The sequence below is a fragment of the Pangasianodon hypophthalmus genome, chromosome 16 (genome assembly GCF_027358585.1).
Source record: "Pangasianodon hypophthalmus isolate fPanHyp1 chromosome 16, fPanHyp1.pri, whole genome shotgun sequence".
Lineage (NCBI taxonomy): Eukaryota > Metazoa > Chordata > Actinopteri > Siluriformes > Pangasiidae > Pangasianodon > Pangasianodon hypophthalmus.
The window spans coordinates 16,233,690-16,258,771 of NC_069725.1; the positions used below are offsets into that span (position 1 = coordinate 16,233,690).

The 25,082-nt window shown below is 38.9% G+C and overlaps 1 protein-coding gene across 4 annotated transcripts in view; it reads left to right on the forward strand.

Annotated features, from left to right (window-relative positions):
* Positions 1–24,193, forward strand: part of baz2a (bromodomain adjacent to zinc finger domain, 2A) — a 121,437-nt gene extending 97,244 nt beyond the window's left edge. For 2 of the 4 annotated variants that reach the window (XM_026920761.3, XM_053240693.1), the window contains exons 25-28: positions 13,134–13,280; positions 13,401–13,627; positions 13,859–14,002; positions 14,282–16,236. In XM_026920761.3, the coding sequence (XP_026776562.3) occupies positions 13,134–13,280; positions 13,401–13,627; positions 13,859–14,002; positions 14,282–14,441 (678 nt within the window). In that variant the 3' untranslated portion in view covers positions 14,442–16,236. Of the gene's footprint in view, positions 1–13,133; positions 13,281–13,400; positions 13,628–13,858; positions 14,003–14,281; positions 16,237–16,360 lie in introns of those variants that run through there. The other 2 variants (XM_053240692.1, XM_034311955.2) reach the window with 2 other exon arrangements.
* Positions 24,194–25,082: the final 889 nt, after the last annotated feature.

The window sequence follows — 25,082 nt, forward strand, 5'->3', positions numbered from 1 at the left end:
TGATCTCAGACCCGAATGTCTTCAATGTATAGCAAAAACAAAATAATTGGCCTTGCTATTTCAATGCTTTTGGAGGGGACTGTATTTGCATATTTTAGTTATTGTGCTCCCTGCTGGCCATTTGTTATGAAATTATACCACAGACTACATCATGTCTTAGAAATGTAATAGAAATCTGACATTGTGTTAAGAAGATACAGCTTTTTTCAGCCTGTGGCTGTGTCTTTTTTATGCCATATTATTGGCAGCCTGTTGCAGCAGCTCCATGTAGTGTGTTTTGTTTTTCTTTTGTTTTTGTTACTTGAAGTCTTAGACTTAAGTCCGATTGTAAGTCTTAGTCTTAAGTCAAGACTTCATGTTAGTCATATCTGTCATTTGCTGTGTTGTGCTGTGTCTATGATTTTGCCACTAAACAATGCTGAGATGGATGCTGAACACATTGTTTACACTTGAGAATAGCTGATTGCATTGCGCGAGCCAGCTCTGTCGGCCAGGGTTATGATTCAGATCCTGGAGGAGTTGAGGTCGTGATGCCGAGGATGCAGAGTCGGAGTGAAACGGAGAAGAGTGAAACAGTGCTTCAAACTGTTCCTAACATCTAACAGAGAATATATGGTCATTGGCAAATAAAATGGATATGCTAAGGGCATCAGGAAGATAACAAGGGGAATACTGAGAATGTAGCATTATGTCTGTCAGACTTGTGTTTCACTGAAACATGGCTACATAATCATATCCCCGATGCTAATGCTATCATCACCAGCTTTCAGACAGTTCGAGTGGACCGAGACACCAGAATGCAATGCAAATGATGCAATCCTGGACATATCATGATTAAGGAATGCTTCTGTAGCCCGGACATTGAGCTGTTGGTGGTGGGTATGTGCCCATACTACTTGCCGAGAGAATTCTCACACACCGTTGTTGTTTACATTCCTCCATCGGAGGCACTGCATGCAGCATGTGACATCATCCACTTCATCACTGCTAAACTACAGTACTCACAAAGCACCAAAATGCTTTTCTGGCTATATCGGGAAACTTTAATCATGTTTCAATTTTGTCCACACTTCCCACCTTTCACCAGTTCATAAGTTGTGCAACAGGAGTCAATAGAACTTTGGACTTGTTGTATGCAAACATACAACTCTGCTGCTTTTATCCACTTGGCAGCTCAGACCACAATATGATACTGCTTACCCTTTATACCATGGCTGTCCGCCAACAACCACCAATCACAAGAACTGTTGGGAAATGGCCATATAAAGTAGTTAAGACACTAAGGGGTTGCTTGGAAAGCACAGAATGGAAGGCATTCATGACCCACATGGCAAGGACATCAACAGCTTGACCGCCTGCATCACAGGGTACATCAGTTTCTGTATGGAAAGCAATATTCCCACCAATGAAGTCCACTGCTGTCCAAATAACAAATGGATATCCACTGAGCAGAAGGCACTGCTTAACAGGATGAAAATAGCCTTCAGGGCTGGAGATAAGGAGCAAGCGAGGTGGTTGCAGAGAGAGCTGAAGTTTAAAATAAGGGAGAGCAGTGATTCATACAAAAGAAAGCTGGAAAACAAGCTGCAGCAGAACAATATCAGAGATGTGTGGAATGACATGAAACAGATTACTGGTTTCAAGATCAGCAGTGGCTTTACTGATGGTGGCAAGGACTGGGCCAACAAGCTCACCCAGTTTTTCAACAGGTTTAGCACTGGGTCCAAAACTGTTCCTGCACCACATACTGATGTGCTTCACATGTCGCTACAACAACCACAGCTTCACTCTCCCTCCCCTATTCATTCCACATCTGTAGATCCTACCCCCACCCTCTCCACTCTGGGCTCTGTCTAGCATCCAGCGTGGTCACTATGAGCATATCGCGGATGCCCTATATTGTGGAAATGTCCACAAGCAGGGATGGACCTTCTGCTGCACACCCTGGGTTCACTGATGCAGTGGATCAGGGAAAGAAGGAACTGCTGAGACTCCAACAGGGCAAGGCAGCAAGGCCAGACAGAGTTAGCCCCAAAGTGCTTAAAAACTTCATGTATTGTTCCAGTACCCAAGAATGGGGGTCCAACTGCCCCTAATGACTTCAGATTAGTGGCACTAACAGCACACAGGATGACCACTCTGGAAAGACTGGTTCTTGCTCACCTCAGACCCACACTTGGTCCATCACTAGAACCCTTGCAGTTTGCTTACCGACGCCATGTATGTGTTGTTGGTGCTATAATCTACCTACTGCAGAGGGCTCATTCACACCTGTAGAAGGCAGGCAGCATTGTAAGGGTCGTGTTTTTTGATTTCTACATTGCATTCAACACAATTCAGCCTTCCCTAGTTGCTGAAATGTAGTTTCCATGTGGACACTACCATCATCTCCTGGATCATAGACTACCTGAAAACCAGACCTCAGTTTGTGCACCTACAGAGCTGTCTGTCAGATCAGGTGGTGTGCAGCACAGGAGCGCCACAAGGGATGGTCCTGTCTCCATTTCTGTTTACACTGTACACATCAGACTTTCAGTCGACAACACTTGGATGTGTCAGCAGTGGGCAGGAGACAATGAAACAGCGGTTCAAACCAATCCTAACATCTATCATCATAGGGAATGTGCGGTCATTGGCAAATAAAATGGATGTGCTTAGGGCATTGGCAAGATATCAAGGAAAATACCAAGAATGTAGCGTTATGTCTGTCACTGAGACATGGCTACATGATCATATCCCCAATGCTAATGATACCATTGCCAGCTTTGAGACAGTTCAGGTAGACCAAGCAGAGAGGTAAGGAGCTTTGCTGGTTAACAACAAATGATGCAAACATATCATGACATATCATGGTTATGGAATGCTTCTGTAGCCTGGACATTGAGACACTCAGGGATCACTAAAGTACTCTTATCTATGTGTTTATCTATCTACAGGCAGTGGCCTAAAAATACATTGGCCTATAGCAGCCAAACGGTTTGGCCAATCAAAATTGTTTTAATAAATATTTGTCAGCAGACTCCTTACTTGCTACATTCCAGCATCCAAACATCCCAGTTTACTAAAACACTCTATGCCTGTGAGCCCTCCAGGTCTTCTCCTTTACCTAAGAAAAAAATATTAACAAAAAGCTTGACTAAACACATATTTCAGCCTAGACTTAAACACTAAGACTGTGTCTGAGTCCTGAACCTTTGGGCTTTGTAAGAGAAAGCTCTGTCTCCTGCTGTAGCCTTCACTATTAGAGTTACCAACAAAGAACCTGCACCTTTTGATCGAAGTAGGCGAGGTGAATCATAAACACTTCACCATAGCACCACTGTTAAGCCAATTGAGCTCATCTCTCTTGACTGAATAGTGGGAGGGAGTACTACCTACGTTTCACATCTGTAGCACCTACAGTTGGGTCTGCAGGGTCAGTTTAAACAGAGAAAAAAAAAATAAGAAGAAGAAGTGTAACATAGCACTCCTCATAAATGGTGTCCCCAGTGAGCAGTTCTTGCCAAGGTACATAGAACAATAAAGAGACCAGAAATGAGCATACTTATCAAGTTTTGTGATGATAAATCAATGCTATTTGTGTGAGATTTTGAAGTAATTAAATGATGTTTAAAAATCAAGTCCAATGTTCAGCTCAGTTGGACTTTTGGTTTCTGAGAAACAGCTAATTGAACACCAGCCCCTTTCAATGACCATGCCCCAACCTTCGCAGACATCCTCAAAACCTTGTACTGATCACGTCTTTCAAATTTGGTTTAAATGCATGTACCCAATCATGACTTACAGCTGTTTGAGAAAACCAGCTCCTCCTCCTTAGAATTGATTGAAGTAAGGTGGGCATATTGTTTACAAATGTCAACATGTTTTTGATAATTATTGAGCTCCATACTCTGCTGAGTAGTTTGACACCACAGTTGTGAAGACAGGGCAAAAATCCTAGGACCAGTCTGTGGAAGAAAGTTTTGCATATTATGCAAAATAGTACACATATTTAAATGGGTCGAGCTAAATCCTCCACAAGGCAATTTTTTACAGTTTGAGCAAAAGAATCAACCCAAAAATGAATTTTCACTCTGCAGCTTATTTTGCAAGAGATATAGTTGATTTTGTGTGCACAAACATAAATAGCACCCCCACAGTGTTGAGAGAGATTGCGTCAGATAGTAGTGGGTCCATCCCCAAATGTACCATTCAGATTTCGTTACAATAGCTCAGTATTAACCCTGTCAGATACCTGCTGAAAACTGATCGGCTAATGGCCATCATGTTTTTAAGTAATTAGGTTATCATCAAAAATCCACTAGGACATAGATGTGGTATACCAAATTTGCATTCAGCTCAATTGGACTTACAGTTCCTGATAAACAGTTATTCGACCTTAGCCCCACACCCTTTCTATGACCATTTACATCAGAATCTTGTCCTGTATGTGTCTTTCAAGTTTCACATGAATCCATGCAAGCAATGAATGTTTACAACTGTTTGAGTAAATTGGGCTCCAACCCCTTAAACTTCTTTGACGTGTAACGGCCATATTGTTTACAAATCACAAAATGTTTTTCATAATTATTGAGGTTCACACTCTCCTTAGTAAAAGCCCTTTGTCTACCATCCGTACAATCCTTCTGATCAACCTGGGGTTGCATTTCTTCTTGCAGTCACGTCCTGGGAGGTTGGCTACAATTCCATGGCCCTTATACTTTTTAATAATTTTTTGCAGATGTTACAGGAACATCAAACTGATTGGAGATGATCTTATAGCCTTTACCTTTAAGATGGCTATCAACAATTTTCTTTCTGAGCTCCTCAGACAACTCTCTCCTTTGCTTTCTCTGGTCCATGTTCAGTGTGGTGCACACAATGATACCAACCTCCACAGTGGCATGTTTTCTCTCTTTAAATAGGCTGATTGGCTGTTACAAAGATTGAAGACACCTGTGACACTAATTCGGGTTAAACAATTAGTTTGAAGCATGGTAAGAATGCAATGATTTCTAATCTTTTAGGGGTACCAAGAAATCTGGCCAGGCTGTTTTAGATTATCTTGGTAAAATGAACAATAAGTCATTTCTCTACATGCTATGGGCAGGCAGGTATATATGAGACTATTGCTTTTGGTTTAATGACTTTTCAGGAGGAAATCATTGTTTCAAAGAACTGTAAGGGTACCAATAAATTTGTCCACATCTGTACTATGAAAATTTTGTGACTGTAACTTAATGCTAGAACTGTGAATTAAGTGCTGCAATGTGATTGGCTGATGGTTGCCATGTTTTTAAGTAACCTAGTAAACAGTAGAACCCAACTCACAGTGCAGTATGACAGATTTTATCTTGATTCCACTCACAGTCTGAGAAACAGTTATTTGAAGCTAACTTTTTGTTATACGATGGAGTTGAGTAATTCTTAAATAATGTACACATTATGAATTCAGAATACATGTCAATAAAAAAAGAAAACTCAGTGAGGACTGTGAACTTTAAAAATATAGGCACAGCAACTATATTTGCAATGGTATTAATTGAACACATTTTACTCCGGGAAAAAAAATTAAATAGATCATTTCTCCTTCAATCATCTCTTATCATGAGCTATAATTGTGTTCATTGTGCATGTCTTTCCACATCTTTATCCACCAAATTCTTTGCTTGGGAGTTTTTCATCAAGTTTTCATTAAGTTTTTCATTAACTAAGTGTTAACAGGTCAGAGGTTAAAGGTAGAATTACAGTTAATGTTTTATAAAAAAAAAAAAAAAACATTTCTTGCGTAAATTTGATGTCCAACAACAAATATTTGAACAAAATACATATTTTAGTCTAACTTATTGCGCTCATTTCCCTCTTTGTCTCTGTCTGTTTGACACACATGCACACGCATCTTTTAAGTTTAACGACTCGGTTGCTATTATGACAAATTGTTTTGTGAAATGGATATATGCGCATGACTTTTAATTAGTAATATTCACAGATTATAGAAAATAAGAGTAAAACTCAAAGTTATGCGTTGGAGATAAGCATCTCTTAAGCACATTAAACAGCTCCTGAAATAACTTTATCCTTGTCTGCATTAGCTGCTGTTTAGAGACACAAGACAGCACTGAGCTATCAAAAAACTATCTAATCTCAGTAACATTTAACTTCGTTCACAGGCATTTATCTTTGTGATATTCTCCTGAGAAGAAATTTTCACTGGAGCATCGTAGCCCAAACACTTGTGTTTACAAGACTCTTCTGTAGGTCTTCTGTCCACAAAGAGAAAAGAGTGGTTTATGGTTAAAACACAGCTGCCGTATGAAAACTTTTCGTTTGTGGCAGGTATTAAGGTAATCCATAACTGCACACACGATACCAGTTTTCTGCGAATCCATAACTATTAAATTTGAATTTACATATATGCATTTGATGGGGACCTTATTCAGGGCAACTTACAGAAGTGCTTTGAAGTCTGTATCAATAAATACATCCTGATACTGGTTCACTAGGTCACAGACAAAGAGTCTAATGAAATCTATTGGGGGAGATAATATAATATGGAAAAAAAAAATCACACAGACAACACAAGATTTTCTAATTTAGAAGTGCTAATATAAGTACTCCATGAAGAGCTAGGCCTTTAGTCATCATCTGAAGACCACCAGTGACTGAGACATCTAGGGGAAGTTGTTCATACATCTACCACCTAGGTGCCAGAACAAAGAAAAGCCTTTGTATATGCCTTCCTTGTACTCTGAGAGATAGTGGGACCAGTCGAGCAGTACTAAAGGATCGGAGGGAGCATGGTGCAGGGCAGAGCATGATAAGTGCTTTAAAGTAGGTGCGTGCTCATCCATTTTTAGCTTTGTAGGCAAGCATCGGTTATTTAAATTTGATGCAGGCAGCTACAGGAAGCCATTGGACGAAGCACAGCAGTGGAGTGGTGTGGGAGAACTTAGGATGGTTTAAAACAATTCGTGCAGCTGAATTCTGGATCAGTTGCAGAGGTCAAATGGCATGCAGAGACAGATATGCCAGGAGCGAGTTGCAGTACTCCAGTATCAAAATGACAAGGGACTGAGTAAGCACCTGCGTGACTTGTGTGGATTGAAATGGACGAATCCATCTGATATTGTAAAGAAGAAATCGGCATCACCGTGTCAGTTTAGCAATGTGAGAGGAGAAGGACAGTTGATTGTCCCCCAAGGTTCCATGCAGTGAGAGGTGAGATTTGAGAGTTGTCCAGGGAGACCACAAGATTCTGATGTGGGTATGCATCACCTGGCATGAACAGCATTTCAATTGTGCTGGGATTAAGTATCAGCTGAGCTGCCATCCATGATCCATCTCGGCAAGACATGCTGAGATTCAGGCAGAAACATGAGCCTGAGGGAGGAAAGGAGAGGATGCATTGAATGTCATCTGTATAGCAGTGGTATGAAAACCCATATGACCTCACCAAGAGATCAAGTCTAGAAGGAGAACAGAAGAGGACCAAGTACTGACCCGTGTGAGACACCAGTGGAGAGTCTGTGTGGAGCAGATGTGGATCCCCTCCATGTCATCTGATATGACCGACCCTCCAGGTAGGGAGCAACTCATTGCCATGCTGTGCCACATAATCCTATAATTCCTACAATAATTGTACACCTGTAAACGCATCACTAAGTGAAGTCTATAGTAATGTGCCAGATTTTAAACTAGTGAAACTATTACACATCTGTCTTCTTCATGCTCTTCTGTGGACGTAGCGTGTGGACGTGCATTTTTCACCTGGAAATCGTCAGTTTTGGCTGATCCATTAATCCTGTTTTCTCACCAAAAACAATAAATGCAAGAGCTGTGTATTACCTACAGTGTATTTGTGCTGTCTTTACAGAAACAAGGGAAATAAGAGACAATAAGAGAAAAATGTGGAGGAAAAATTGGTTGGTGCAGATCTTTTTGATTTTTCTCTTGGACTATCATTGGCTTTTTCTTAACGCCAAGAACAATAACCATGATTGAAGATATCGGAGCATAAGCTAGCAGAACACGCAGGGTCTTGAGTTTGACACATGATGTATACAGTTTATTGAGAATCTGCTTTTGGAATGAATTCATCTGCATTGGTGAAAACAAAAATGAAAACAGTCAAAATTAGTAACATTCAGCAAAACCAGACAAAAGGCAGGCAGAGAAAAACAAAACACAATCCAATGTCAACAGCAAAATGTCCAATTTATGTACAATTCCATTACTAGCCACCAAATTGTGTCACGAGTTTTCTAACATGTGATATTTTTGCACATGCACAGTGGATTGAAACAGCTATAAAAGCATGTACGCACACATGCACACACTTTGCTGTCCCCTGGGTCCAAAATTCCACTGTTTTCTGAGTACACAGTTTTTGGTTGGCTATATTTCTATTTAAAAAAAATAACTGCAGATAAAGTTTTCAATTTTGTCTGAGAAAAAGAATAATAAATTTCTTCTTGGTATATATAAAACTGTTGAGGTTCTCCTTGTTTCAGGAGGCGCGTCCACGTATCTCATGTGGTTTGTGGTTATTTATTTTTATAAGCTCAGTACGATCGCGCATACAGACATGCAAGCTTTAGAGCAGAGCATGCATCCACACACACAGATGCGCATGTGCTCTCTTTCCCTCGCATGCGCGCACACACACTTCCCCTCTCTCTCACACACACACACAGCTCTTCTTTGTCTGTCCCTATTTTGAATTAGGTTCATAGTTAATAGTTAATTCGTGTTTAATTTTTTTCTATGTATTCCAATAAATGCCATATTATTGAACATCTCATTGCCTTGTTGTGGTTATTTTGATATTGCAAGAAGCAAAACTATTCAGAACTAAGCTTTCAGAAACTGTCATTGATTATTATTCTCCTCTACTAAAATAGAGTTTTTAATCATTTTGACTTATTTGATGGTTGCGAATTTTAATTTCTAATTATTCTATGAGACCGACCATTTTATGAGACTTATTAATTGAATTTACAGTGAAGCACCTATATTGCAGGTATGCACATTGCATTTCTAGAGCTTCCTGTATAAAAAGAACCATTTCTCCTACATAAGTAACCAGGTCCTCATCAAACATGCTTAGAGTTTAACACAGAGATGAGTTTAACACAGAGATACCTAATTTCACCTCTATTGGACTCTATTGGAAACAGTTATCTGAATTTAGCTCTGTCCCTTATGCCTGACCATGTCCCAAAAATTTGCAGATCACTTCTGAATCTTGTCCTGTATATGCTTGTCATGTTTTGTGCAAATCACTACAAGCAATCGTGAGTTACAGCTGAGTAAATTAAGCTCCAACTGACTAGAAGTTATTGGCATGTGGCAGCCATATTGTTTACAAATCTCAACATGTTTTTGATAATTATTGAAGGACAAAGTAGTTTGATACCCATTTTGTTTATGATAGGAAAAAAATCCTAGGACTCATCCTAAGTTCTCAAAAGTAGCAAATTAGATAAAAATATAAGTGGGTGGGGCTAAATATTTCTTGAGGTTTTTTTTTTTTGTTAGGGAGAACCCAAGGAAGAAGTGGCAAAAATAATTTTCACTGTAGGCCTTTTTTTTTTTTTTTTGCCAAGAAACAGCTGTTTGAACTTAACTCTGAAACCTGTGAACGTGAATAGTGGCCCCTATTGGCCAATTTGAGTGAGTTTGCATCAGATATTAGTAAATCCCTACCTGAATGTACCATTCAAGTTTTGTGACAGCAGCTCAGTATGAACCCTTTTGTCCACCTGCACATTAATACATGTAGATGCAGCATACATTCATACTTTCAGCATACTTCAGCACAAGTGGACTTACAGTTCCTGAGGAACAGTTATCTGATCTTAGCCTTGCCCCTTTTTCATGATCACGCCCCAGTATTTGCAGATGACCTCAGAATCTTCTTCTGTATGTGTCAATTTACATTTGAAACCATGCAAGCAATCATGAGTTACAACAGATTTTTTACTAAATTAGGCTCTGCCTTTTTAGAATTGATTGATGTATGACAGCCATATTGTTTGCAGATGTCAACAGGGTTTTGAGATTCACATTTTCCTGAGTATTTTTATATCAAGAATGTGAAGATTGATCAAAAATCTGAGGACTAGTTCAAAAAACTAGGTTTTGCATATTATGCAATTTAGCAAAAAAAAATCCATCATGGTGGAAACTAGTGGGTGGGGCCTAGATTAATTCAAGTGGTAATTAAAATCCAGATGCAGATTAGCAGAATTATGCAACACACTAAAATTCGGCTCCTGGAAACAGCTATTTGAACTGTGCCCCCTATCGACATCCACACCCCAAACTTTGTACAGCTCCTCATAACATTGGCCTGAAGATGCCTTTCAAGTTTCGTGTGAATCCATACAACCAGTCCTCAGTTACTGTTGTCTGAGTAAGTCAGGCTGCCCCACTAGGCTTGATTGGTATATGGCCATGTTGTTTGCAAATTTCAACATGTTTTTGATAATTATTGAGGATTAGACTCTGTTGAGTAATTTGGCACCAATTTTGTGAACATGTGAAAAATCCTACGACTAATTATGTTTAGCATATTGTGCAAATTATCACATCATAATTAGAGAATTAGGGCTCTGGCTCTCTTCAGTTTGTGCAGGAAGTAGAGAAGCTGCTGTGATTTCTTGACCAGTGATGCAGTGTTGTCAGTCCAGGAGAGGTTTTCTGTGATGTGCACACCCAGGAACTTAGTGCTGCTCACTCTTTCCACAGTCGCACCGTTGATAGTCAGATGCTAAGTGTGCGCTCTCCTGAAGTCAGCAACAATCTCCTTTGTCTTCTCCACATTCAGAAATTGTTGTCTTTGCACCACCCGGCCAGGCGGCTCACTTCGAAAAACCATTAATAGGGAGGTTGCATGGCTTACTAGTGGGTCCATAGGTCAATGTTAATCCTGTTAAATGCCTGCTGAAATCAAAGCTCCACTTACAGATTAGCACAGTTATTCTTGAAAGTTGCTCACTGCTGCTGAAGATGGCCCTGTGCAGATAACCTACAGTACATCATGGGTTGTGGAGGCACGAAAGAACATCCACAGCCATCTTTAGATATTCCTTCTTGCCTAGCTTTAAGACAGTAACTGCCAAGAACAGTTTACACTCAAGTCTCCATCACTGAACAGTGGAGAACTTGAGTTTTATACAAGAAACTTAAACTTAAAACTCTAATGATGTTCATACTCAAGTTACATTTAACACACTTATTGCTGCTTGACTTTACGGTAGACAGTTTTGAAGTGGAATGATTTATAATCACACTATCCGGTGTCACCCAGATGAGAATGGGTTACCGTTTGGGTCTGGTTCCTCTCAAGGTTTCTTCCTCTTGTCACCTCAGGGAGTTTTTCTTTGTGACCATGGCATCTGGCTTGCTCATTAGGGATAAATTTAAATGAAAATGTTATATGTGGATTTCTGAAAGCTGCTTTGTGACTGTGTCCATTGTTAAAAGTGCTATACAAATAAAATTGAATTTAATTGAGATATGCACTATACCAAATTTCAGCCCAGTAGGACTTATGGTTCCTGATAAATCTATTTGAACCTAGCCCTGCCCCTATGTGACTATACCCCAAACTTTGCAAATGACCTGAGAATACTGTGCGATGTATACACCCTATGTGGACACCTGAGTATTGAACATCCCATTCCAAAAGACATGGGCATATTGAGTTGTTACCTCCATTCTTCTGGGAAGGCTTTCCATTAGATATTGGAACATGACTGTGGGGATTTGTCCCCATTGAGCCACAGAGCCCTAGAGGTTGGGATGTCAGACGAGAAGGCCTGGAGGGCAGCCGTCATTCCAGTTCATCCCAAAGATGTTCCGTACAGTTGAGTTCAGGGGTCTCTGCAGGCCACTCAAATTCTTCCACACGAACATTGGCAAATCATGTCTTGCTCTCACCAGGGTATTGACAAAGTGGGTGGAGCTAAATTGTACTTGAGGCTTTTTGTGTTTGGGAGAGCCTAAGGAATCTTAGCGGAAAAATTGTGGAAATAATTTTTTTGTTTGTTTCTTTTCTGAAATTTGGACCAAAACTTAAAACCTTGTGTTATTGTACCACCATCAGTCCTACACTATATGGCCAAAAGTACTGTATGTGGAGATCTGATCAACACACCCATATTTGGGCACGTAATTGTCTAAAATGTCTTTGTATGCTGTAACATTAACACCTGTTCCAGCATGGCAGTGCCCCTGTGCACAAATTAAGGAGTACTAAATCTGGACTGGGATGTTCAACAAGCACATATGGGTGTGATTGGTTAGATGTCCACATACTTTTGGCCATATAGTGTATGTGGGTCCCTTCATGTGCCTGAGTAATGAGGGCCATACAGCCCCTTTCCTCCAAATTTGGTGTTTCTATGACTTATGCTCTTTGTTCTCCATACCATTTTAATGGAGAATCAGAATCGTAATAATACTAATTTTAAAAAATCCTAACAAAAACAGTAGAATTCCAGCACTGCATCAAGTGTTGATCTACAGGGCCCAAATACTCTTCATAAATATTCCCCCTGTGACCAGTTCTTGTCAAGGTACATAGAACAAAAATGACTTTGGTTCCTGAGAAAGCTATTTGAACTTGACTCCACCTCTATTGACAAGCACTTTGTGCTTGTTCCCCTAAGAAGAAAAACCCAAACAAACACAAAAGGGTTCCAGAACCTTTGGTGCTTGGACCACTAAGAAGAAGAAGAAGAAAAATTTAAAAAGTAGAGTTTTGTTTAAAAAAAAAATGGTTAGAATGTATTCAAAGAATTACTCAAAAACAAAACTGGTGTGGGTGAGTTGATTTGTTGTGTCTGAAACCAAATGGGTTAGACCAAGATCAAATTATTGTATTTTACTGCATTTATCTTTGTTACATTCTGAACTGCAAGATTAGAGTGATGTTTACTGTAGTTATTAGTCTTGTGTAGGTAGCAGTTTACTATACAGATCTCACAGATGTTCTAGTTCTTTTAACAACTTTGGGTATATGACATTTCCTGCATACTTTGGAAACTAAAAAAAAAGAAAAAATCTGTGTTTGAGTTGGATTTCCTGCTCACAGGTACTGGTATCTATAAATATATGCATAAACGTACATGGGGCATGTGTGTCTACAGACATGCCAGGTGTGCCATAAGGGTGATAATGATGCATGTCTACTGCTATGCGATGGCTGTGATCGTGGATGGCACATGTTCTGCCTGAGGCCAAAAGTCACACAGGTGCCAGAAGGTGACTGGTTCTGTCCCACCTGCAATTCTATGGTAATGTAGCATGAAACTCATACCCTTACAAACTAATAGCAAGTAAAACTCAGCTTTGTATTGTTTCAAAATGCTTTTATATTTGGTGTGTTTAACATGTTTATTTATATGGTTTCTAAGGAAACTGGTGAAGGTTCTCAGCCAAAACAATCAGCCCGACAGAGAGCGAATGCACGAAAACGACGCCCTGCTTATGGAGGAGAAAGTTCAAATGAGGAGCAGCGACATAGGCAGAACATGACTACACGGCAAAAATATGTCCTTGCCCCCTCCAGCGGGACAAGCTACTTGCCCTCAAAACGCAGACGCATGGCTACACGAAACCAGCCTGACCTCACATACTGCGAGTGAGTTAGAGATTTCAGGATTTAAAACTTTTTTTTTTTTTTTTGGAGACTTATATTCCGTTGTATTATATCTTGGTTAAGAATTTGAAAAGTGATTGTTAATAATAGCTTGATCTGGGTATAAACATAGGTTAATAATAGCTCATTTTGATGTCTGTATGATCATCGTCTAGTTAGAAAGCAACAGTGTTACATTATATAATGTATTAAACGTATTTGTGTGTTTCTCAGGATTATTCTGATGGAGATGGAGGCCCATGCCGATGCTTGGCCCTTCCTAGAGCCAGTCAACCCTCGACTTGTGCCTGGGTATCGCCGCATCATTAAAAACCCTATGGATTTTCTAACAATGCGGGAAAGGCTTCTACAGGGAGGGTAAGATTGCTTGTGGGTGTGTATATAATGTAAAAATGGATGTATGTGTCTCATTTCATGAACTGAGATGGAGATGAACACTGATGATTTAGGCCTGTGGTTTTTTTTATTTGTAATTATTTATTATTTGATGCTGACTTATTCATTTGCTTTTCATTGTGCTCAGTTAAAAACTGTTATTTCAAACAACCAATCTGATTATTTTGTGAGGCATCATGTTTTCCAGGTCAAATTTTTACTTTTATTAACTTCAGTAAATTTATATGTTCCTTGCTGCAGCTATTGTACTTGTGAGGAGTTTGCCGCAGACGCTCAGCTGGTCTTTAACAACTGTGAGCTCTTTAACGAAGACACATCAGAGGTGGGCATGGCTGGACACTCCATGAGGCGCTTTTTTGAGAGCCGCTGGGCAGAATTCTATTCAAACAGTGAAAAGTAGAGGGCCTGCCATTAGGCTGATTTTGGGGAAATAATATTTGAACAACTGCCCAACCCCACTCACTCTCCCAAAAAACATTTGTTAGCAAAACTTATTTTAAAGACTTACATATATATATATACATGTATAATTTTGTTCTGTTTATTTTGTGCCCTCCTGTTAATTTTATATATTGTTGCTTGGGGGCATAGCAGGAAATTATAATTCTTAATTTCAGGTCTTTTAAAGAGAAAGAAAACATAGGAACTGGGGCTTGCACATAGCACACTGCAGGTGTACTGTATATTCAATGATGCTGAAAAATACAAAGAAAATAATACATGTGTATTTTGAACTTTTTTGTGCCCATCACAATGAAAAACCACAAAGTGTACTGGGCTGCGCCATTGTTGACAAGTGCTAATCATACACCACTTCCTCATTTACACTCATACCTCACCTGGTTCATGTTTGTTTATTTGGAAATGATGAAGGACTTTTGTCCAAAATGTCCTGTTTCTCTGGAAATTTTGTGTATTATGATTAATTTGTACTACGCCTTTTAGTATACTTCTACTACTGTCTTTAATGAAGCACTCTGCAGTTACTTCCTAGATTTTTTTTCAGATATATGCTCGATCATGCAGCTGAAGTTGCTTTAGCAGCAACAAGTGACAGGATCCCATTAGCCAAAAAGAGTGCATACTTTGGCTTCCCAATTCAAAACAATTAAAAATATCGAATGAAATCAGAGTCAGCAAAACCTGAACCTGAATTTGTGATGCTTTGAACACAAAAACATGTTTTTGTGAAATGTTTTACAGTAACCACCAGAGTCACTGCAGCTGCTCATTTGGTTCAAATCTAGAACAATATCAGACATACGGCCCATGGGTTAGGACCGGCCTGATTAGTGCCCTAATCTGGCCCAACAAAATAAATTGTAAATCTGTATTAATCTAAATTAAAATTGGATCATAAATGAATTAAAAATATTTAAAAAGAAAAAAGCTGGTGCCTCATTTACCGACTGTGCATATGCATAGTTTTTTTGCGTAAACAATAATTTCTATGCATTGAATAGGATTTATCGAGTTTTGCTTATGCGTAAGAATGTGCGTGTATTTCCACACACTCCTGACCATGCGTATGCAAGAACCCCTAGTGGTAGAAAAGTGTAATAGCAGGTAAGCTGACTATGCAGAGTATATTACATACTGTCTGTCATATCAGCATTATTGTGAGAGTAATTACTGACTTACGCGCTCACAAGATGCACACAGTTGAGACAGATGGAATGTAAAGTAAAATCTTATTAACGTTTAAAGTTCTATTGGGATTTGCAGAGGGAATGTGTTTTAATACCACTGGAAACTCTATGCTGAGAGTAAGGAGTAGATCATCAGTCGATTTCATTTGCCCAGTCCAGTTTTAGTTTATCTATTCTAGGGCTTTTAGCTATGGGTACATTTCAAAGAGAAATTGGAGACAGTACTGGCATTACCCAGCCAACTACAAGTTGAATAATGACACATCATACCTTCATATATCTATATAGCTCACACTGCAATACCTTACATTTCCAAAGCGAACAGTAGAAAAGACAGCAAAAATTATGAATTTTCTTGCTATTGCAGAGTCTCTAAATGTAACTGGGGAAATAGAATGTGCACATGTACTCATAAAATATGCACACACACACACACACACACACACACACACACACATATATAAAATATACAGTTAGTTCCAGAAATATTTGAACAACGAGGGGTTTTTGTGATTTTGCCTTTATACACCACCACAATGGATTTGAAATAAAACAATCAAGATGTGATCGAAGTATAGACTTTCAGCTTTATTTTAAGAGGTTCCACAAAAATATGGCATTTACCATTTAGGAATTACAGCCATTTTAATCAAAGTACTTCCATTTTCAGGGGCTCAAAGGTATTTGGACAATTGACTGACAAGAAGTTAATTGACCAGGTGTGGGCCATTCCCTCATTACTTCAAGACAAATGAAGCAGATAAAAGGTCTGGAGTTGATATCAGATATTGAGTTGGCATTTGGCAGCTGTTCGACTGGAGCTACCAATATGAAGTCCAAGGAGATCTCAATGCAAGTGAAGGAGGCCATCACTAGGATGAAAAAACAAAAGAAACCTATCAAAGAGATAGAAATAACTTTGAGTGGCCAAATCAACAGTTGGGTACATTCTTAAAAAGAAGAACATCACAACATCAAAAGAAGTCAAGAATACTCTGGAAAAGGTAGGCGTATCGTTGTCAAAATCTACAGTCAAGAGACGCCTTCATGAATGTAAATACAGAGAGTTTACAACAAGGTGCAAACCACTGGTAACATTCAAGAATAGGAAAGCCAGATTAAAACATCTAAAAAAGCCTCCCATGTTCTGGAATAAGATTCTTTGGGCTGATGAAACCAAGATTAACTTGTACCAGAATGATGGGAAGAGAAAAGTATGGTGAAAGAAAGGAACAGCACATGATCCAAAGTATACCACATCATGTGTCAAACATGGTGGAGGAAGTGTTATGGAATGGGCATGTATGGCTGCCAATGGAATGGGCTCACTGGTGTTTATTGATGATGTGACTGCTGACAGAAGTAGCAAGATGAATTCTGAGGTGTATAGGGCTATACTCTCTGCTCACATTCAGCCAAATGCTACAAAACCGATAGGACGCCGCGTCACACTGCAGGGGGTTAATGACCCTAAACATACTGCGAAAGCAACTCAAGACTTTCTGAAGGCAAAGAAATGGAATATTCTTGAATGGCCAAGTCAGTCGCCTGATCTGAACCCAATAGACCATGCTTTTCACTTACTGAAGACAAGACTGAAGGCAGATAGACCCACAAACAAGCAGCAACTGAAGGTGGCTGCAGTGAAGGCCTGGCAAAGCATCTCCAGAGAGGAAACTCAGTGGAAAAGTGGTGATGTCCATGGGCTCCAGACTTCAGGCAGTCATTGACTGCAAAGGATTTTCATCCAAGTATTAAAATTGTGGTTATATTTACAATTATGTCACTTTGTCCAAATACCGTTGAGCCCCTGAAATTGGAAGTATTTTGATTAAAATGGCTGTAATTCCTAAATGGTAAGTGACATATTTTTGTGGAACCTCTTAAAATAAAGCTGAAAGTCTACACTTTGATCACATCTTGATTGTTTTATTTCAAATCTATTGTGGTGGCGTACAAACTCAAAATCACAAAAACTCCATCATTGTCCAAATACTTCCGGACCTAACTGTATATATCATATTTATTTATTTATTTATTTATTTATTAGACAAACTACTCATAAAATTGCCAAATAAACCATTTTTGTTTTGCTCTACTTCATGCAACAGTATCTTTACTTCATTATTGGTTCATCTTAAACAGTTATGGCATGTTCCATGTTGTCTGAAATAAGCAGCACCGCAAGCAGCAGGCTACTGTGGTTTTTAAAGGAAAGTTGTTTACCATATATGGCAATTTGAGGGCAATTCTTTATGCAGTGTGGCCGTGCACGAGCACATCGATTTAGAATGTGTGGGATTTAGCAATGGCCTGTGCATACGTACGTGTGATAAATACCAATTTTCTTGTGGGTATGGGCGGCTCTTACACACAAATTTAGTGCTTGTTTTACACACGCTTTGAAAAATGAGACCCTGGTCTTGCGAGCTTCTACCGTGGGTGGCTCTTATGCTAAAGCATTCCTTGATGAAATTTAAGTCAGCTAGAAATCAAGCTCTTGCTTATATCTTATAATGACAGGTAGTTAAAGAAGTAATCCTGGCATTTAATTTCTTATCAAGAAAAGGTAGCACAAGCAACTTAAATTTGGGAAGACCCCACTATGTGGCTCCTCCACCCAGCACCATGCATCATCATAAAGTATGACTAATAAATGAAGCCGCTCTCCATCAGCTCAGAAGTGTGTTGTGATTGGCCAGGATTGAGTTTGATTAGACAGTGGCTCATCTGAGTTGCTCTTTCTGAGTAAATTTCTCTGAATTGCTCAACTCAAATTTTTTAAACATGAATTTCTATTTCCTGAATTTTTTAAACCTTTTTTTTTAACCTAAAATTAAAATAACATCAAATTTACACATTTTTTTCAAGCTTTACAAATTTACACTTTTGTTTAAGCATTACATATTTAGGTTCAGGTTCTTCTGACTCTGATCTATCTGCCATTTTATCTTTATTAGTCAATAACCTATCAGATAATCTAACTAGTCACTGAACGTTCTGAGCATTGAAGTTATAAAATATATGTATATTTAATGCTTAAATATATGTTTATGTGCTTTAACTTATGTGTATGATTCTTTTAACTATCAGTTACACAACAGGGCAAACATTAATATTTCAGTGGAAAACAATGAGACCTGAAACATTAGCGGAACACATGGTTTTAATAACTTCCTTTATTCTTTTATCTTCTTGTAGATCCTGTTCCCATTCATTTGTTCACTGTACATATGCTTGAAGTGACTTGTAATTGTTCAAGTTCAAAAGAATAGGCACTCCAGCCATACACCATATATGAAAAGATTTTTAAGTTAATAGAGTAGAAACATTGTCAGAGAAAGTAGAATATGCAGGTTATTTCTCTGTTTGGGAGTTCCTATGGATCCACGTTTTCAGTCAGAGTAATTTTATCCATATATCATTGCTGTTACCATTACCATTTTTTCTAGTGGGTTTGAGCATATTTGTATCATGATGCAAAGAAGGGGTTTATGGTTAAGCGTGGTGAGCCAGAGGTACACTGACATACTGAAAGGCTCACATGCAGTCCTCCAAAGTTCTAACATAGTGTCGTGTGTGTATCTACTGTGCTTAACATTATTCAGCATTCAGACAAGTGCTGATGAAATGCATGCTCACATGTAACTGTATTTTGTTTACATAGAGTAATATAATGGAAGGTTAGGTATATGTTCATGATTCTGCAATTGATTTTTTTCCCTTCAGACCTTGTGGAGTTTTCCCATGTGCTTGTTTCCTTGTTGAGTACCAATAGCAAAGTCATCACCTTGTGACCTTGAATCCCACATGGCTAGTCTATAAAAAAAGGTCCCTGCTGTGTCACGCTTGTCCTTGACCTTCCGTTATATTTTTTTCATTGGTGGCCACAAGGGCAATTTTCTTCTGAAATATTTTAGAATGTGCATTAAAGTCATCACAAGAGTTTGATGGTACACCTCAATAAGACAATAACAGACAACACTCATAAATAGTGCAAATAGCATTCTTTATTGAAACTGAAAATCACTCAGCCAAGTGTTATTACTGCTTCTTATTAAGGATGACAATCACTCCAAGTGCCAATAGTATTGAATATTGAGGATAAGAATCACTCAACATTCTGATACTGCCCTTTATCGACGATGGGGATCACTAAATGAGCTGATATTATATTCTACTGAGCGTAGGAATCACTCCGAGTCTTAATGCTGATACAAGAACTCCAAAACATTCCTTATATTGCAACATAAGGGGTTCATGCCTACTGTTCAACACCGAAAAACATTCCACTGCATTAGTTTAGGGGTTCTAAAAATGCTGCAGTACTAGCCACACAGATTTGATTTTGAGGATGTTTTTTCATCTTCCTTTAACTTTAATTTTTTTCTCCACAAGCCCATTTCCCACTTCTGTTGTTACTGTTTCCCATTTTACAGGGAGAAACCCTGTACCCTGAAGCAGAAAATGCAAGCTGGACCAACACCTCAGGGCACATATACATGTTCTTGTCAACAATACCGTCACATGCTTCTGGCTGACAGCCATTGAGCAGTCAAATAACAGTGTCATTGAGAATACTGAAATGGTTTCCAGTTTTACCAGTGGGTTGCTGACAACATCTTTGCCAGACATTGATAGTCTATATATGATTGCCTTTATGGCCAAGACAGCTCCATCTTCCGTCAGAAAGGCTCATGTGGCCTGCAATTGAAGTTTAATGCCTGTAAATTGAAATGGATTAGACACTTGTCCAGCCATACAGGGTGTGCTGCAATACAATAATGTTGCTGTTGTTCCTCTTTCGGCTGCTCCCGTTAGGGGGTCGCTACAGTGGATCACTGGGCCGCATATTTGATTTGGCACAGTTTTTATACCAGATGCCCTTCCTGATGCATCCCACCCCAATTTTATCTGGGCTTGAGACCCAGATGAAATTGGGAGTGCACTGTCATGTGCAATCCTAGTGGCTGGGGTTGGTTACCTGGCCAGGACTCGAACATGGGCCTTGGCTGTGAAAGTGCCATGGCCTAACCACTAGTACTTGAGGGACCCACAGCAATAAAATAATAGTGGTGAAAATAACAATAAGCCAAATATTATAACTATCCTACGATGTGCATCAGCTCACGCTATCTGATGGTGCAAGATTAGCAAAAAAAAAAAAAAAAATCAAAGGATTAGAAAACTTCAGTCAGCATCCTGGAATCCAATTTCTCAGGGCAAGAATGGGAAAGAGGAGCAACATGACAGCAAGGACGTTTTATAGTCTACCCAAATGGGCTCACGGTCACAAGGTTGATGACTTTGATATTGGTACTTGGCAAGGGAATGAGAAAACCCCACTAGTTCCAAAGAAAACATCCCTGGTGGTCCACAGCAAAAGGAAAAATACTATTTATAAAACCAAAAAAATAGTGTTTCAGTTCAAATTATCTAGCTAAAAAGTTGGGGTAGCTAACATGAACATTAGAGAAAATGTTGTTAGTGAAAATATGAAATATATTTTTTATATAATAATAATATATTATTATTATTATTATTATTATTATTATTATTATTATATATTCTCTTTTAATGTGACTTTGTCTATAGAGAAAATCTGAAAAATCCCAAACTGCTTCGCTTCTGGTAGTATTTAATACCTAACAATATGGTATGGTTATTCAAAACCTGCAAGTATGTTGTATGGATCTGCTTCTTCTCTGTTTGTTCTGTAAAATGAGAGACTTCAGTTTTTAACATTAAGTGCAGGTATGATGGCCAACACCTTTGCACCCCTAAATGCACATCCCTCTACCCCAAATCCCCAAACTTGCCAGTCTGTCACCCCCAACACCCCTTAAAAGTCCACATGTTCACACATAGGTGGGCATAGAAGTATAAACCAGGCCTTAGCTGTTGGGTGCTAGCTGTATTATCTTCCATGCTAATGACTCTGAAAAGGAACAGACAGGGTTGGTATAACAAATATCATAAAACTGGCAATATGGCGCTGCCCTTGACCATTGATAAATCTATTTTCAAATTAAATTATATCAGTGTAACCTTTTTGACACACACTGATATTCCCTGTATGCATTTTTCCGCTAGCCTTAAAGTGTTTTTATGTTTTATTTCACTTTAATGTATTTCAGCAACTAAGAGCATTACATCCGTTTTTGGACCTCTGTCTGACCACAGGCAAATCAAGCTTTCTGCTTCATTATTCCTTACAGGGTGCTTTCCTTTTATGAACCACATGTGCTTACATGTGCTTTCTCATCTGGATTATTTTTTCCTCAATGTATTTTACTGTATATGTTTATACCTAAAAAGACAAAAAAAATAGCTGGGATTATTGACTAGCAATAGCCTATATGAAACACTTCTGGACAACATTGTAGAAAAGTCTAGACGATTCATGGCATGGCCAGTATAGACAAGGACCATTTGTTCTATAGATAACTTAATTTTTAAATGAACTAATCCCACACTGAGAAACAGAGGACGTGTTTTTTTTAAACTCCATTAACTTGATATTTAGATCTTTTTGCCTCTATGTATGACTAGCTAATTTACTAGACTGGCTGGTCATTGTTGTGGAAAGGTGGAAAGGTTAATGGCAATATTATGCTTATACATTTGGAGCAAAAAGTATACATATGTTGAGGTATACCTGTTCTGTACTGAAATATGCAGGTTCTTGAGTTTTCAGAAAAGACAAGTAAATATCTCGAAGCTTTTAATTTATATCAATATGAATCAGAATAGAGATATACACCATATCAGCCATAACATTAAAACCACTGACAGGTGAAGTGAATAACATTGATTATCTCATTACAATGGCACCTGTCAAAGGGTGGGATATATTAGGCAGCAAGTGCACAGTCAGCTCTCAAAGTTGATGCGTTGGAATCCAGAAAAATGGGCAAGCGTAAGGATCTGAGAGACTTTTATAAGGGCCAAATTGTGATAGTTAGACGACTGGGTCAGAGCATCTCCAAAACGGCAGTTCTTACCAAGTGTTCCCAGTGTGCAGTGATTAGTACCAATGTGTGGCCAAGGCTCAGTGATGTGCGTGGGGAGCGAAGGCTAGCCCATCTGGTCCCATCCCACAGAAGAGCTACCGTAGCACAAATTGCTGAAGAAGTTTATGCTGCTTAAGATACAAAGGTGTCAAAACACAGTGTGCATTGCAGCTTGCTTTGTATGGGGCTGTGTAGACGCCGACCAGTCAGAGTGCCCAGGCTGACCCCTGTCCACCACCTAAAGTGCCTACAATGGGTACGTGAGCATCAGAACTGGACCATGTAGCAATGGAAGAAGGTAACCTGGTCTGATGAATCACGTTTTCTTTTACACTGCGGAGGTAGTGTGATGCTCTTGGCCATGTTCTGCTGGGAAACCTTGGGTCCTGGCATTCATACTTTAACACGTACCACCTACCTAAACATTGCTGCAGACCAAGTACACCCCTTCATAGCAATGATATTCCCTAATGGCAGTAGGCTCTTTCAACAGGATAATGTGCACTGTGTCACACTGCAAAAAATGTTCAGGAATAGTTTGAAGAACATGACAAAGAGTTCAAGGTGCTGACTTGGCCTCCAAATTCCCCAGATCTCATTCTGATCGAGCATCTGTGGCATGTGCTGGACAAACAAATCCGATCTATGGAGGACCCACCTTACAGGACTTATAGGATCTGCTGCTAACATCTTGGTGTGACATACCACAGCACACTTTCAGAGATCTTGTGGAGTCCATACCTCGATGGGTCAGAGCTGTTTTGGTGGCACAATGGGGGCCTACACAATATTAGGCAGGTGGTTTTAATGTTATGGCTGATCGGTGTATGAACAAAAGCTGAACTGTACCTCATGACATTAGTCCCCTCTGACTGAAAATTCTCTTCAACACTGTTACTGGAGTATTGTTTTACTCAATGGCCAACATTTAATGAATGCTAGGCTTTATTAATAGTGGGAAACTTTAGTGTTGTACAATAACTTTTATTTCTTGAAGACCTCAAATTATAGGATGCAAGGAAATGTTAGATGCAATATTCCTTTTATAAGGTTTTATGTTACATTTAAGTAGATGTAGAGCACTGAGCTTGTATATAAGTATGTTTTCCTCTGTGGAAAACATGAGATTGTGAGAATAGAAATAACTATGATAATGAAATGTAGTTTTTACACTGAACTTGTTCAGGATAATATAACGTATTTTACTCTGTATATCTATCTGTTTATGGAGACACAAGGGACATTTTCCCTAAAAGAGCTGGATGTTGTAAGTAAATATAGTACTAAACCATAAACTCAAATGTGGTGTTAGTGAATTTTAAATAATGTACAGTTTTTGTGACTTTTCCCTTCTATATTTTTACAGAAATATCATTTTTTAAAACGCGGCATTAAGTTATCCTGTTGTTTTAAAGTGATACACCGTGCATCTGTAGAATGTACTGCAAGCAGAATAAAATAAGTAGTGATACTCACTTGGCTTTACCTTATTCTGTCTGTGTGTGGGGTTTTTTGCAATGCATGTGAATGAAGACGTTTATTGAATTAAGTGTCATTAAACAGGGAAATGACCAAATTTGTGCTTAACTTTGACCTTTCAGTCTGTCACTTCTGTCTGTCAGTCTCACACAATTTTCTCACTGTGCCAGTGATTGGGAAACCTTGGGGAGCCTGTTTGTGTGTAGCTCTCTGGTTTCCTTATTGGTATGCGACTATCATCTCATTTCAGTCTTTTTCGGTAGTAGATACTGAAGTACGCACTGCATACTTGCATATCATCTCTACTTTATTCTGAGAAGCAATTTTAAACCTTGCTCTTTCGGACCAAAATGATGTTCTCTCTTGTAGTGGTCTTTCTCTTTCTCTCAGGAAGCTTTTGTCCTTTACTGATGTACTCATTTCTTTACGATGCCACTCAGACCTCTCTGACTGCAACCAACTCTAAAACAAATTTCTCACTGTGAACATCCTTCCTCTGACTGAACAACAATATTCGAACAATTTTCTTTTTGTCCCACAATTCCCAAATGTTTCTTACTTGTTTTCTTCTCAGCTCCAACTTGTAAATGCATGTTAACACTGCTTATTTATTAGTACCTAACAGCTATATTTTGGACTTATTTTGGACCCTCTTATTGACTGGCTATTAACACACCTACTATAATTGATCATGACAGTCATTTTGTATATGTTGAGCATAGAGTATATCCTTCCTATCAAACCTATACAAAGACCATGGCAACCACAATATTCAATACAATTCATTTTTCTTTGTGTAATACTTTAACAATAGATGCACAGTATGGCCAAAAGTTTGTGGACACCTGACCATCACATATGTGTTTTTGAATACCACAGTCCAGATTTAGTCCCCCTTTG